At 42.8% G+C, this 16,045-nt stretch overlaps 1 protein-coding gene across 1 annotated transcript in view; it reads right to left on the minus strand.

The window, feature by feature from the left end:
• The window catches only part of PTPRB (protein tyrosine phosphatase receptor type B), an 86,083-nt gene that overhangs the window by 36,376 nt on the left and 33,662 nt on the right, over positions 1–16,045 (minus strand). Inside the window, exons 5-11 of the mRNA XM_044978698.1 lie at positions 13,954–14,232; positions 13,318–13,575; positions 12,118–12,381; positions 9,651–9,920; positions 5,982–6,242; positions 2,051–2,317; positions 329–592 (exon numbers count right to left, since the gene is read on the minus strand). Coding sequence (XP_044834633.1) covers positions 329–592; positions 2,051–2,317; positions 5,982–6,242; positions 9,651–9,920; positions 12,118–12,381; positions 13,318–13,575; positions 13,954–14,232 — 1,863 coding nt within the window. The remainder of the gene's footprint in view (positions 1–328; positions 593–2,050; positions 2,318–5,981; positions 6,243–9,650; positions 9,921–12,117; positions 12,382–13,317; positions 13,576–13,953; positions 14,233–16,045) is intronic.

Raw genomic sequence — 16,045 nt, forward strand, 5'->3', positions numbered from 1 at the left:
ATACAGTGAGGCTTTGGGCCAGACCCTCTTCGCATTGAAGTTAATTGAGGTTTTGTCACTGACTGCAATGTGAGGAAGATCAGGGGGTCTGATTCTCATTTATGCTAAGGCCACTTTACATTGTCAGTGTGGTGTAAAGTAGCCCTACAGTCATAAATGAAAAGCAGGCCCTAAATCTTAAGCACTGTAGTTTTAGAACTTGACCTTCCAATCCAGCTCCTGTTTTGGTTAGCCATTACTGCTAGCACAGATCATCGCAAAGGACTGAACATGGGAGATGTGTGTGACTGAATCCACACAGAGCCTCTTTTCTTTTTGTCCCCTTTACCTGTTCGTTCCTGGCTGAAGGAATGATTTTCATACTTCCCACTCTTTGTGGTTATCATTACATTGTAGAGCCTGCCGGCAACCAGGCTGCTGAAAGAACATTCACTGAGGGCTTTGGAAATGGTTAGAGTCTGAATCGTCTGGCTGTCATGAGAGAGTGTTACCAAATAACTATCCACATCTCCGGTAGCTGGCAGCCAGGAAACACTGAGGTAGTCGCTCCGTCCCGAATTATTCACTGTTACTCCACTCACACTGGAAGGAACTGTGCAACAAAAGGAAAAAGCAGCAGAGAAGTTTTAAATAGCTTATTCCGATTCATAGAATCATAGAATCATAGAACTTAAGATCAGAAGGGACCATTATGATCATCTAGTCTGACCTCCCGCAAGATGCAGGCCACAAAAGCTGACCCACCCACTCCTGAAATAATTCTCTCCCTTGACTCAGCTGTTGAAGTCCCCAAATCCTGATTTAATTGTTAAATTAACAATCCCGATTGTTAAAGGCAGCAGGAATGCATGGAATGTGACCAAGCAAACCAAAAAAGGTGAGGAGTCTTGAAGCCTTGCGCTCCAAGTGAGTAGCAAGCATCTGAGTTTCTGAGCAAAGACAGCAAAGAATCCTGTGGCACCTTATAGACTAACAGACGTTTTGCAGCATGAGCTTTCGTGGGTGAATACCCACTTCATCCAAAGAAGTGGGTATTCACCCACGAAAGCTCATGCTGCAAAACGTCTGTTAGTCTATAAGGTGCCACAGGATTCTTTGCTGCTTCTGCAGAACCAGACTAACACGGCTACCCCTCTGATACTTGAGCAAAGACAGTGAAGTTATTGTCTATATGGTGGTGAGGTCAAGGGTCTGATGGCACGTCTAATATCCTAGAGTATTAGCTATCCTCCCAAACTGCTATTCCTCACCAATAAAAATAACCACAAAGCCCTTTATCATTTTGAGACCAATGCAAAGATTTATTTCTAATTATCAAGAGTTTTCTACCCCCTAGTGGCCAAAAATAGGTACAAAATCGATCTGGTTCTTTTCAGTGATGCAAGATGTGCCGGTGGGTTTGACCCTGCCAGAACTGGTGACATTTTAGGTAATGATCAGGAGTATTCTGGAGTTAAATAACTTTATTATGACAGCTCCTTACTGGCACAAATTGGCATAACTCCACTGAAGTCCACTGCAGTTAAGCTGATTTACACCAGGGGAGGATCTGACCCATTTTCTGCCATGGTCACTATTAATTAGGAAACATTAAGAAACTTTTTCAGCTTCCCAACTTTTCACTGCTGTTTTCTCACTTGTTAGTTTTTTCATGATTTTATCTGAAAATATCACTAGTTATTTTCATGAAAAACATTTGGGTCAAATCATAGAATGTTTGGGTTTTGCCAAATTCACAAAAACATGGTACAATTTTTCCCCACACAGCTCAATATCCAAGAAACTGCTGCTGTTCTTTATTGCTCATGAAAGATTCAGAATTCTATGGCTCCCATCACTGGAGTATCACATGACCAACAAACATTTTTTCCTCACAACAACCCTGTAAGGTTAGGGAACAGAGGCATGACCTGTGCAAGGCCATGCATGGGAGTGTGGCACAGAACCCAGATCTTCCAAATCTTAGTCCCCCGACTTAACCATGAGACCATCCTTCCAAATGAGTTCAGCTTGTGGGAGTTTATACAGATATGGTGGAACACTTCCTTACCTGTCCTCCCTTCTGCAATCGTCTGTCTGGACCATATCCCTCCACTAACTGTGGTAACGACCACGGAGTAGAGTCCTCCAGCTTTCAGGGAGTGGAAATGGTATCTACTGGTCTCACTGGAAACACTCTCATTTTTAATGACAACATTTTCGTGAATCAGCAGCACTTGGTACGACTCTACATCTCCCAGCGCCCTCGTCCAGTTGGTGAACAAACTGTTGGTTGCCCCCTGGTTTGTCACATGCAGGCTAGTCACCTGAGCTGGCACTATAATACGAGAATGTCACGGTATAAGTAAACAGAAACAAACAAATCTCCCAAACAAACGGAGTTTAGTCACACTGAGGAAGTGCATCAAAAAAGCAGACGCAACAGGACTAAAAATAAACTAAACGGTGGACTCCCAGACCCGCTTCCTGTCTGATGGGCTGTGGTTTGTGGGAAACCATAAAGGCTTCCTGGTTTTAGAGCTATACAGAAAGGTCTCAGGCTTTGCTTTCCTCGGTCAGCCGAAAATGAATCAAGAGAGGAGGGCTGGAAGGGATCTCATTTTATAAATGTCATTCAGATAAAAATAACTAACTTAGAAGTCATTTGTGTTTGTGATGACTACTGAATTTGCACAGAGTTCATCCCATTCCTAGCCAGTGGCAAACCAATTACATGGACGCACAAGAACTAACTAAGGCAACACCTTTCACCACTTTATTTTTCTGAGTTACTGGGACATATAATCTTTCTAGTCTCTCTTGAATTTCTTTTCCTTCAGAAGAATTTCAGAGCACTGACTTTTCTAACATCTAATGATGGATTGAGGGGTAGCAAAATGTTACCTTTAAAATAAATTGGGGTGGGTGAACTTGTTTAGACAATAGAAAAAGGGAGCTGAACATTTAGCCCAAATGTTAACAAAAACCCAATGAACCCCTTTTTAAGTTTGACCAATTTTGATTAAAGCATGGAAATAAAGTTACACCTTTTTGAATGCTTTCACGTTAGTGTTCAGTCAGACTCAATCTTCCACAATCTAAAAACCCTTTAGCTTTGGAAAATTCGCATCCAAACTACACATTTTGCTTTATATTTAGCTCAGAGCCTATGGTATTGGTCATCATAAATATGATTAGGCATATTGATAAAACAGATCAGATTAGGTCAGATTATACAGTGGTCTGAACCAAAATCTTGGGTCCAGACAGGCTTGGACTATGGGAAAGTCTGGATCTGAATCTGAACTTCGCCTCTCAGGCCCATCTGTGCTCTGCAATGGCTCTGCCTGATTTTAGTGCGAAAGGCTCTTTTAGTGATATTTCAGATTTTGAGAAAATGGCTGAATTTAATAAACTGGGTGCAGCACTATTCATAGACTTCCTTGAGGCCTTTGATTCAGGGCCTTGGGCACATTTGGGGGTTTTGATGAGGCACCTCAGCCTCCCTGGGAAGACAGTGCTATTGACAGGAGAGTTCTATAGTGGCATGCAAAACTATGTTTGCATCGGTGACAGACACATGGCATGGTTTCCTATTGCCAGGGGAGTTCTGGCAAGACTGAGTTCTGTCACCATCATTGTTCCATATCTGCACTGATTGGCTGATGGATAAGCTTGAAGAGGCAGCTGTTGGTGGCATTGAGCTGTACACAATAATCTCCTTCGAGATCCTGAATACACCAACAACATTGTTGTGTTGGCTCAGTTTGGTGAATCATTGCAGCTGGTGGGCGGTCTGCTCACACAAGAAGCAGCACACATGGGTCTGGTTATTAATCCAGATAAAACTAAATCTCTGGCCATGACCATCAAGTGGCCTCCAACTCCAGACTACAACCAGCTCAGTGTTAACCTGTCCAGATGGGACATCGAGCAGGTGGCAACTGTCAAATATTTGGGTAGCCATCACAGACAGTGCTGGGGGAGGTAAAAAGATGTGGATATTCATATAGCAGCAGCTGTTCCATGTTTCAAGCTCTTCAGTGCCTTCTGTAGGGATGTTGTGAGTCCATCAGGCTTGTGACGATCTACAGAACCAAACTCTATTGTATGGAAGTGAAATGTGGGTACTGAGGAAGGCTGAGAAACACTAGATTGTCATTTCAGTTCTCAGCATCTTTGCCAGCTGCTTCATATTAAGTAGCAGGACAACGTCAGAAATGCGGATATGCCCAGCAACCGCTTCCATCAGCACAGGTGCCATTTCAGCGGCTTTCTTGATATGGAGCTATTATTAGAAAGGAAGACCAAAGAATTCTGAAGTGTGTGTACCAAGGATTGCTGCAACATGGCTGATGAGCACATGGACATCAAAAGCTTTGATGGCATGACAAGACTGCCAGTGATGGACATAAAGAGAATACACAACCAGACCACCTTAAGCAGCTTGCCAGAGCTCGATCTGGGTGGTGCTCAATTTGCCAGGGGGTCACATCTCTTTGGGATTTGCCATGATGATGATGAATGATATTTTTGGACTGACTGGAAGTAGGAAATACTGGATGACTTGTGAAAAGCCTGTATCTGTGAGACTCCCAGCTACAGTCAGCAAACCGAATAGGTTCTGGTAGTTGAGATAAGGTTCAGATAATCTGAGGTCTGGGACGCTCATCCAAACCTAGTTTCCAACCTTTTTGAGGTTTGCTTATTACAAGTTATAATTTAATGTCTAATGTGTATTACTCCTGCCTGATTTGCCCTCACACATGAATTCACAATTATTGCAGTGTGACTCTACACCCTTTCCTAGGAAAAGGGGCCTGATGCAGAAGGAAATTAAATCCTAGCCATTTAAATCACAAAATGGAGTAATGGAGGCTGAAGTCAAGACTTCTACACCTTGAAAGGAAGGATAAAACTTTATTAAGCTTTATAAAAGGACACGCTCAGTCTTATGGGCCTACAATTAGACTAAGTGCACTCACAGTATGTTTTTATCCTGTGCTATGCCTAAAGGAATTCCCATTTTTAAGGCCTTGCCTGCTCACAAGAATGCATCAGGCAGGCATACAAAGAAATAGGTCGGATTTAAACTTAGACACAGGCAGAAAAAGTTGCGGCCTTGTGGTTTTTACAAAAGCACCACCCAACAGTCACTTCAATTTTGCTTGTGTTTGCAGCCCTCATCCTGAGGAAAAGATGGAGTTTTTTACATCAAAAAGGCAGCAGGATTCAAAATATGTTTTGAAGGTCATGTCCATTTTGTGTCTGCCACTTCTGAAATGTCCCCCTTCAAACAATTCTTTCCCATTGTCCCTCCCCACCCAAAGGTGCATCTGTTGAGGTACAAATCAGGAAGCTGACATTCTCTAAGGCCTGGTCTACACTGGTGGGGGGGTCGAACTAAGGTACGCAACTTCAGCTACGTGAATAGCGTAGCTGAAGTCGAACTACCTTAGTTCGAACTACTTACTCATCCTCACGGCGTGGGATCGAAGTCCGCGGCTCCCCCGTCGACTCCGCCACCGCCGTTCACGGTGGTGGAGTTCCGGAGTCGACGGGAGCGCGTTCGGAGTTCGATATATCACGTCTAGATGAGACGCGATATAGCGAACTCCGAGAAGTCGATCGCTACCCGCCGACCTGGCGGGTAGTATGGATGTACCCTAAGATATTAAGTGAAAACTGGACTTATTATCCTCATCCTATGTACATTGACCAACTGTTACAGAAACATTTCTGATACCAGTTTCCATCAGGAACTACATATCCATCCTAGAAAGCCAAGGAAAATGGCAGAAAAAGAGACTGGATGTTCTGAGACATATTGCAAGACACAAAAGAGATTTAGAAATGTAGCATCTCTATTAAGAAAATGTACACAAGTTCAAGGGTGTTGATATCTGTACACTACTTTAATATAATTCAGTACAAAGAAAGTGACAAGTCATTACCACTGATTACCAGAAGTTGGGATTAGAAGTGGATTGATAGGATGTTACCTGTTCTTCCCTCTACTGAAGTCCAGTTGCTTAAATCCCCACTAATGCTAGTGACTGTAGCTGTGTATTTCCGTCCAGGTACCAGATCACTGAAAGTGTATTCTTTAGCTTCTTTCACAAGAGCCTTGTTTATGATGGTAAGATCCCTGTCTCCCAGTGAAACCACGTAACTGTCCCATTCTGCAACAGGGGTCATCCACATGACACTAAGCGAAGATTCATTAGCATGCTTTACCCGGAGCTGAAGAACAGGCTGTGGAGCTAAGGGAAGAACATGAGTATAGCAATGAGCAAAGGACTTTGCAATGGACACACATGCCACATCTTGACCACGCTGTGGTCAGGAGCTAGGCTAGCAATAAGAGAGTAACAGAAATTTTACTACCAACGGGAAATGGCTTTGCCTGAGGCTGGGGAACAAATCTCACAAAATATCTCTGTGATGGTCTGGTAGCAGCAGATCTCTGACTAGAGGGTTAAGGGAACAGACTTTAGCAAGACATTATGATTCAGCATGGGTGTAATTTTAAGCATCTGACTAGCCCCACTTAAGTCAAGAGACTACTTACATGCTTAATGCTAAGCAGCTGAATCAGAGGCTATAAACAGGGACATAAAACAATTATACTGGAAAACAGATATAGGGCAAATGTAGCTGTGACAAAGTCATGTCAGTTACATGTCTGGGGCCACATTCTGTTTACTCTGCTGTACTTCTGGAGTAATTCTACTGAAGTTAATGGAGTGACGCTGAATGTATAGTGGTATATAAGAGCAGAATTTGGCCCTGAGTGTGTATTGGTAAATTGATGTGTGTGGGGAGGAGGGTGCTGGCAGGGCGACCCCCAGTGGGGCACCAAAAGGGGCCATTTGCTATGGGTCCCCCATTTGAGAAGGCTCCCAAACTGAGTGGCATTACAATCCGGCATGCAGGGTTGCAGCACTACTCACTGAAATATGGCCTTGCAGCCCCGCTGTCAGAATGGAGGAGCTGCCGGGCCAAACCTGAGTGACCTGTGACCTCACGCGTGAGGTTGCCATGCCTGGAGCAGGCAATTGGGCCCAGTCCTGTGTGACAGGAGCTGAGCCACCTCTGTGGGGTAAGTGGAATTCAGGCTCGCTCTCCAAGCTCACTCTCCAAGCCCCCACTCCTCCTTGGGGGCTTTCTCCTTAGTGGTAATTTATTTTGGAAGGATGGGGGAGGGGGCCTCAGCTTCAGATTTTGCCTCAGGTGCCCTAAAACCTCTGTGTGGCCCTAGGTGCTGGGCATTCATAACCGAATTTGAGCTTCTGGGCCAGATTCTGGTCTCTGTTACTCTGAATTTATACCAGTGTTAACAGGGCTGGCGCTTCCATTAGGCGACCCTTGTCGGTCGCCTAGGGTGCCAGGATTCGGGGGGCGGTATTTTATGTGCTCCCCACGGGGCGCACGGGAGCTTCGGGTTCCACTCCCGTAGCGCCGCTGAAGAAGGACCTTCTGCCGACGTGCCACGGAAAACAGCAGCAGGCAATTGAGCAGCTCAATGACTGCCGCTGTCGCCTGCGGCATTTTGGCGGAGGGTCCTTCTTTGGCGGCGTGACGGGAGTGGAACTGGAAGCTCCCGCGCGCCCCGTGGGGAGCGCACAAAATGCCGCCCCCCGAATTCTGCCTAGGGCGCCAGAAACTCTGGCACCACTCCTGAGTGTTAATCCATTGACTTCAAAGGAATTACTGCAGGTTTGCACCAGAGAAAGAGAAATCAGAATCAGACTTTGACTTTAATTACTATGGATTTACACTGGTGTGAGATCAGAATCTGGCTTGCTGAGTTAAATGGGTCAGAAAACTGTGGTGAATGCTAAATTAATATAATGTGCACTGATCTGGCATACCGTGGCTGTGCAAAATGAGTGCAGTTTATTCACCCAGGAAGTGAAAGATGAGGGTGTAGCAGGAAAAGCACTCAATCAGGCACACCCTGCCTTATCTTACACCCTCATGTGGATTGTTTTTCCTGTTACACCCTCCCTCGTGCCCCTCTCGGTCTGTCAATTACACTTATTTTCAGGTACAGAGTAAAATCCTACCTATTACACATGAAACACGTTTCAATTAAGACACAGAAACCAAATTCTGATTTGACTTATTCCAGTGTGTGACTCCAGAGTAACACCACAAAATTCACCGCACTTACTCTGGATTTGCATTGGTGTAACAGAGTAGAATTGACCCATTGTATATGCTTGCTGGAGCACATAAACTGGAGGTGCAATCCTTACTCTTGAACCAGCCCTAGTTCAAACCAATAATACTAGCTAGCTAGTAAGGCTGACAGGGAAGGCAGCCCACACAGCACATACACAAACATCCACTGCAGGAACGGCAGTATCACACTCATTATAGGAATATCGGATGTGTCTCCAGGAGCATCAGTCAAAAGAAAGCAGCACTGAACTCTTAGAAACCTTATATCAGGCCTTGGTTCTGATAGATGGGTAATTCCACATCTGTTTCTGATGCAAGCTGCACACATTTGATTCCTCAGAGGGCCACTAACTAATCTATGTATTTGCTACTACCATCTGTGGTGTGCAGAGGCTGGTGTTTTCTTTGCTATTTCTGTGTTCACACCCACCTGCTTTTTGTTTTCATCACATTCTCATGCAGCCTGCTGAGCTGGTGGACACTTGCTTCTGCAGTGTTGTTCATTGCCCTTAGCTGCTTCCTTATAGTGAGCCACCTGCCCCTTTGTTCCTGTACCTAGCACACTTATCTGAAAAAGGACAGCTTCTGTGATGCAGGTGGATCTTAGGGCAGAGAAGAGCCTACTCTAAATTAAACCCATGAGACATCCTTAGGCACCCTTTCATCATTTACATCACTATAGGATGAGTATACGTGTGTTTTGAAAATGAGGTACTCCTCTCTTCTTCAGCCTGATATGCCCTTAAACTATGGTGATCTCAGTTATACTAGTGCAAATGCAGATTATCTCCACTGATGTCAGTAGAGTTAGATTTATGGTGAACAAAGTCTGGCACATACTCTCACATATGGCCATTTACACACCAGAGGATGGCTTAATGTGTACATCACTCAATTATATCTCATGGGTCTGATTCTGCTTTCACATGCAAGGTAAAACTGGACTTACTTCCCGGAAGTCAATGGAGTTATCCCAGTGTAAAAGTGGTGTGAGATCCAGATCAGGTGTCTCATGCCTGAATGAATGCAAAACCAGTCCAAATCACTCTGTTTTACCACATACCTCTTTTTTTTTTGACCACCTGAAATTTGATGTGCAATTTATAACACTCTTCACACCACCACTGAATTTGGTCCCATCTCTTTTAAAGAGAAGAGTCACTATTTTAAATATTAAATTGTGGCTAATCAAAAGGATAGAACTCCTGAGCAAAATCTGAATGAGGAATTCAGGATTTGGCCCAATAATAAATTAAGCAAACAAACAAACAAGAAGAATCTAGGAATTTGCTCTTTCATTTACAGTTATTATGAAGATAACCACAAATGTTTCGAGTTAAAATAGTTATCTATGTTCATGTGAAATCGTTTTCCTAGTGAATCAGTATAATACACATCACTTATTTTAATTTTTTTCTAGCTACCAAAAATAGCCAACTTGAAAGTTTGAAGGTTCATACTATCAGTATAATGAGATTGCTGACCTGTTCTGCCTTTGCAGCGAGCCGTGTTCTGTAAGCCTCCACTCTCCACTATGACTGCCACCTCATATTGTCTTCCTGGGATGAGTCCTATATCCTGGATGACATATTCTCTTCTGTCTTTCTTTAATGTAGTGTTCAGAAGCACAGTGGAGAGGTTGAACAACACAATGTGGTATCTGTCCCAGTCTCCAGCAGGGGGCAGCCAGCTCACTGTCAGAGACCTCAGCCAACCACCACTGCTAGCTTTCAGCTCTGAAACTTTCTGAGGAACTGAAATACAGACACAGGTGAGTAATTTTGTGTTTTTTCTGGGGAAACATAACTGGACAGCAATGAAACCTGGCTCACAGCTCAGACATTGCTGAAGTGCTTTGATCAGTTATAGTAACATCAAGGCCCAGATTTTTCATCTGTCAATGGGAATTAGATTCTTAAGAGTTTAAATCACTTTTGAAAATGAGATTTATGGTCCTAAGTCAGTTAGGCATTGCAACATTGAATGCAGCAATGCCTAAATACCTTTAAAAATCTGGGCCAAAATGCATTTTGACAAGGTGTAGTACTCATCTGAGACAGAAATTTACCCTCTCCCACACAAAGAACTCACTGTTTGTAAGTTACTGACATCAGAAATTTTGAACCCTAAATCAGAGGTTAGCGAAAACCTTATGCATCTTCAGAATGAAACATGCAGCATTTTAAGTTATTTTTCCTGCTGTTTTCTGTAGTAGTTTAACACAGGTGGACTCTATTAACAATTTTTGGATGTCCTGCATGTACTTTTCACCCACTTGAAAACTTTTCCAATCTAAATTCTACCAATTTCCAAGAGGTGTAGGATGGAAGTAACATGGACTCATGGTTAATAGTAGTGGGTGGGTGGGGAGAACTTTGGCAGACCTTTCAGTCTGATCAATCAGTTAAGATGAAAAATAACTATACAACTAAAATAAATAAATAACCCAACACCACAAAGACTGCCATGTGCCTTAGTCAGTGCTGTGGGCAGTCAAAATGGCTTAGGGTATGGCTACACTTGCAGCTGTAGAGTGCTTTAAGTTAAACCAGCCTTCGTAGAGCGCACTAGGGAAAGTGCTGCAGTCTGTCCACACTGAGAGCTGAAAGCGCACTGATGTGGCCACATTTGTAGCACTTACAGCTGCATTGGGAACGGTGCATTATAGGCAGCTATCCCAGCGTTCAAGAGGCTGCAATGTGCTTTTCAAAAGGGGGGTGGAGTGTGACAGGGAGTGTAGGGAGAGAGAGATTGGGTTTTTGGGGTGCTGAGAGTGTGTCAGCACACTGCCCTGTAAGTTCAGACCCCCCCTCCCTCCTCCACCTCTCTCTCACTCTCTCAAAGCAAACAGTAGCTGTTTGTTTGTTTTTCTTGGACCAGATAAGCAGCCCGTCTGGGAACTGGAGCTTTGAAAGGGCACTTCCGCCTCCCGAGTTCACGAAAGACAAGAGAGACCACTTCAGTTAAAAGGATTATGGGACTCTTCCGAAGGTCAATCAGTGCGTAATAACATTACTCCTCATTTACACTGGAGCTGCAGCAATTCACCCAATACGCAACAGCTGTTAATCCTCTCAGGAAGGTGGAGTACCAAGACCGCTCTCCGTGTCAGAGTCAAAGCGCTCTCTGTGCCTTGCCACTGTGGATGGGGAGTAAGGTCTCTCTGGGAGGCTTTATTGTGCTATAAAGTGCAAGTGTAGCCAAGCCCTTAGACTTAATGAGCTATGCCTAGAGCCAGGATCTTGCTTACGACCACACTTGATAGCATATCAAATGCTTGGGATCTTAACATTGATGAGTCAGTTCCAATATATATAAACAGACTCTAGAACTGTTGTGATTGAGACCGAAGACTTGAACATGTCTATTTTGTGAGTGTTTATATATATATATGACCATAGCGGGGCAATGTTGTTATACTTTGTTGATAGTTTTAAATAATTTTACAGTATCTTACATGCACACTTCCATATACCGTAGCCCCATTTTATCTCTCTCTCTGGATTATGTTCAAAATAATTAAATTGGGCAAAAGCTATTGAATGTACGGGTGCTGAATAGTTTTGCTGCAGGCTCAACCAGCTACTGAATTCTATACAGCATATACCACTGCTTCCTTCTGACAGGTCAGCACTGTAGCTTTGACTACTAGCTGCAAGGTTGCTGTAAGCAGACTGGCCAGTAAGGAGTACTGTAAGATCAACCCAACAACTTTTACCTCACGGAATCATAGAGTTTAAGGCCAGAAGGGACCATCTACTCTGACCTTCTGTACATCACAGGCCACCAACACCACACACTACACTCAACAGTCAAACCTCAGCAACTTCATATTGCCTAGCAACCAAACCCTCTTATCTTCCAACATGATCTTCTACATGGCAATGTATTCAATGGGATAGATCAAAGTGGCTTTGATTACAAATGTTCTTAGTGATGCACAAGACTTACCTGTCCTGCCAGTGGCCATCTTATCAGTGAACAATTCACCACTGATTGTGCTGACAGTGACCTGATAAAGACTTCCTGGAATCAACTTGTCAAACTGAACCTCTGTGACCCGGGGCTGTAAAGTTTTGATTTCTTTAATGGATCCAAGATGAGACAGAGTGATATTGTAGAAATCTAAGTTTCCTAGAGGTCTTTTCCATGTAACTTTTAATATATCAAAGCTGCCATCACTCGTCACCATCAAATCTGAGACTTCGGCTGGGGCTAAAAAAACAGAACAAGAAAGGAAACAAAATATTTCACCCACAGAGTACACATCCCCCCTTATTACACACAACCCCTCCTACTACAGTAGCATGGCATGTAGTTTGATTTTTTTAAAGCTATATTTAAGATAATTTATACCCAAAGTGGCTCTACTAACATTGCTTACTGTAACATCGCTGGATGATCAAATACACAAGTCACCCCCTTATTTTCATTGATTGTGCATGTTGAATGTAAAGGCTGATAATGGCACATGCTGCTCAAGGTTATTGATAGCCGGAGAGGTGTTGGCACAATAAAAGCTGTAGTTTGACTGGAATTATTCCTGATTGACACCGGTGTAAGTGGGATCAAAATATGACTCTCTGTATTTTGACATTTCACCAGAAGAAAAGCAAACCAACAACTTTTACCTTGTTTTCTGCTAGGGTTATTCTTAAACGTATCAAAAGTTATGAAGGTTCTTTTCTTCCTCTCTTGTTTTTCTAAAGTGACCACTTTCGCCCATGCTATTCCATGCAGATTTAAATAGTGGGTCACAATCTACAGTCATGCCATATGCATAATTCCCAGTGAAGTCAACAGGAGTTTTCAATGAGTCTCAAAGTCAGGATTTCTAACCCCCCCAAAAAGGAACTACTGAAATATTTACCTCCAATTTTTCTGAAAACCACTAAGCTCTGAAACTCACATCATGAAAGTCACTGAGGCTCATGAAGTTAAACCTCATACAATATGAAAGAATGGGGCTGTATGCTGCCCAGATTCAGGCATGCAATACTCAAATGGGATCAGCTGGAGCTCTGCCACTCAGAGGGCAGAATTATGAACCTTAGTGTTCAGTTTAGGCCAGACCAAACAATCCCACTTATTATTTTGAAATGCACTGTATTGCAACCTCAGTTTTACTATGAGTTATTTATGATATCATACCTGTCCTAACCAGTTTAAAGTTGTAGCTCTCTAGTCCTGCAGCTTCAGCTATGATAGTGAGATTATACAGATGTCCTGCTGTAAGTCCAAGAAAAGTGTAGGAAAGTAAGCGCTCCTCATGGGTGATCTCACGAACTGGTCCTTCTTTATCCAGTAACACCAGCCTGTATCGATCCACATAACCAGAGCCAGGTAACCATGAAACATGGATAGTGTCTGTCTTGACACTGATCTGAATGTTTTGCACTGGGGATGGCACTGATGAAATAAAAAACATATGTTTTACAGGTGATGGTTTTATTTACTATCTGAGCAAGATTGAACTGTTCAACTTTGCAAAGATTTTGAGTGTTTAGGGTTTGCCAAAAGCAAAACCAAAGTTGATGACCAAATTGGACCTGTCAACATTTCTTCATACTTAGAAGATGTCTCTTAAAATTAGTTAGAAATTCTTTGTTTACTTCTATTTATAACCAACGCGAACCATTTGCTAGGTTAATGAAGACTGATTACATGCGTAATTTGCTATCTAGGAGAAATGTATATCTATACCCTTTTTGAAATGCATAACCTCTAAATGTGTGTAAAAATGCTCAGTAGCCTTATTTAGATGCACTACAGTAAAACAGGTCTCACCAGTAGATCCGCTGATGTGAATTGCTGGGGTGCTTTTATTTCCAGCAACTGCAGTGATGATAACATTGTATTTGCTCCCAGGGGTGAGATTGGAAAAGGTCTCTTCTCTTCTTGAAATACCTCCTTGTATTGAGACATTCTGTATCTTTTTATTATTATGATCAGATAATTGTAGCTGATACCAGTCCACCTTTCCTGAGGATGGACTCCACGAGACCTGTAAGCTTGTGGAAGTAGTTTTTTCCTTATTAATTTCAAACCTAGCTGGTGGTAACGGATCTGTATTAAAAATAATAGCAAAAATATTAATTTAGTTGGGTTTTAGAAGAGTTTTACAGGTAAGCTCAATCAACTCCAACAATTTCCCAGTTTTTCAACATTCCACTGCAAATCTTTATTGAAAATTCTTTCTTTATTCCATTCCAAAACACTGTACTCACTGAAAACACAACTAATCTTCCTATAAATTGGCCCTGGAGAACTCAGCTATATGTGTATTATAGAAAAGCGCATGCTTCATTGTGTGTAAATAAAGAGTTTCAAAATCTGTTGACAACAAAACTATGGCATCTCTATATCATAAACAGCCCTGCAGTCATAATGACTCAGGATAATGTAGCCTATAAATATTAGAGCATCAGTGACTAACTTTCAGGCACTTATGCCAGATTATGAGGGTGTTTTTAGTTGGATGCACAATACAACGCCACAAATAAATGCACAACATATTTCAGCATTTCCCAGCAGTTAAGTTGTGCACAAAAGTGTGTAAATTTAAAGTTCTTCAAGATGAAAGTATAATTTTAATGATGATAGTGTTTTGCTTTTTGCTATTGTCTTCAGTCTGCATAAGCACCTTCTGACAATACATATCCACTCTTCTACTGGAAGGGTCTCCAATACCAGAAGTATTGTCCTGCACACCATGTCTAAAACAACAACAACAAAACAACCCCCACCTGTATATAAGCTTTTAGAATGTATACTTTAAAGGACTATTCTTTGAGAACATATCAAATTGATTAAGTAGTCATCTTGGGCAAAACTGCTTGAGAGAAAGCTTAAGCTCCAAAACTGATAGCAAGTATACTCCAAAATGCACAGACTTTTGATTATTTTATAGTTTCCTGTAACTAAAAGAAGTCATTAGACACTGATGCACTAAAGCTCTCATTTGTATTTGGTAACATAATTATGTTAATGTACAAAAAAGTACTAAAGTTGCAGACTTAAGCACTTAGAAATTAGGAAGTGACTGAATTTAGTGCCCATGCTGCCTTAATACAGTCTCCTTGTGCATATGCCTTGCCCAACATAGCACACAAAGAGTGTGGCAGAGCCAGGCAGAGATCCCAGCTGTGCAGGATACCAGCACTGCATCTTAACCCCTCAAAACCCATCCTTTTCCTTCTTTCAACCCACTGCTTCATTAACTGTGCACCCTGAGTAAGGCAGGGGCCCCATAAAACAAATGGGCAACTTTGATTCAGACATTTCCTAACTTTTGAGTGCCTGACTTGGCAAACGTAATATTCTTTTAATATAATTTCTTGTACGTAAACGTCTAGGTTTAAAAAAAAACAAACTACCCCCCCATAGATTCCATCCAAACCACACTGACTCTTCCATAGGGCTTGTTCTGCACACAGGCTTGTTCTGCACACAGGAAAGTCTGGGCTGTGGAGAAGCCTGGAGGCAGCCTCGTAAGGCTGCTGTGAGTTAGAGCATCCTCCCAGGGCTTCTCTTACTGGGGCGGGGGTGGTGGTGAGGGGGAGGACACACAGGCTGCTAGAGCAGGTTAGAATCTGGGAGGCACAAACGTGGTTTACAGTCACCTTCGCCCTCTCCGCTGGGCCATACATTTTAGTGCAGCACAGAATGTGGCCCTGGATTTGATTTTCAACTTCTTCTGAAGTGACTTTGTGCAACCTCTCAGTTACCCTATCTGTAAAATGGGAGGAAATGTGACTTGCTTGCCTTCTAAGGTGGGGGCGTGAGGCCTTGCTCAGTAATAAGGGCTGCAAAGAGCTGAGTCGAGAACTCATGGTCTCCATTTTGGTGCCCAGCACAACAGTTCTTGCTAGGCCAAAGT

Source organism: Mauremys mutica, chromosome 1 (genome assembly GCF_020497125.1).
Source record: "Mauremys mutica isolate MM-2020 ecotype Southern chromosome 1, ASM2049712v1, whole genome shotgun sequence".
Taxonomy (NCBI): Eukaryota; Metazoa; Chordata; order Testudines; family Geoemydidae; genus Mauremys; species Mauremys mutica.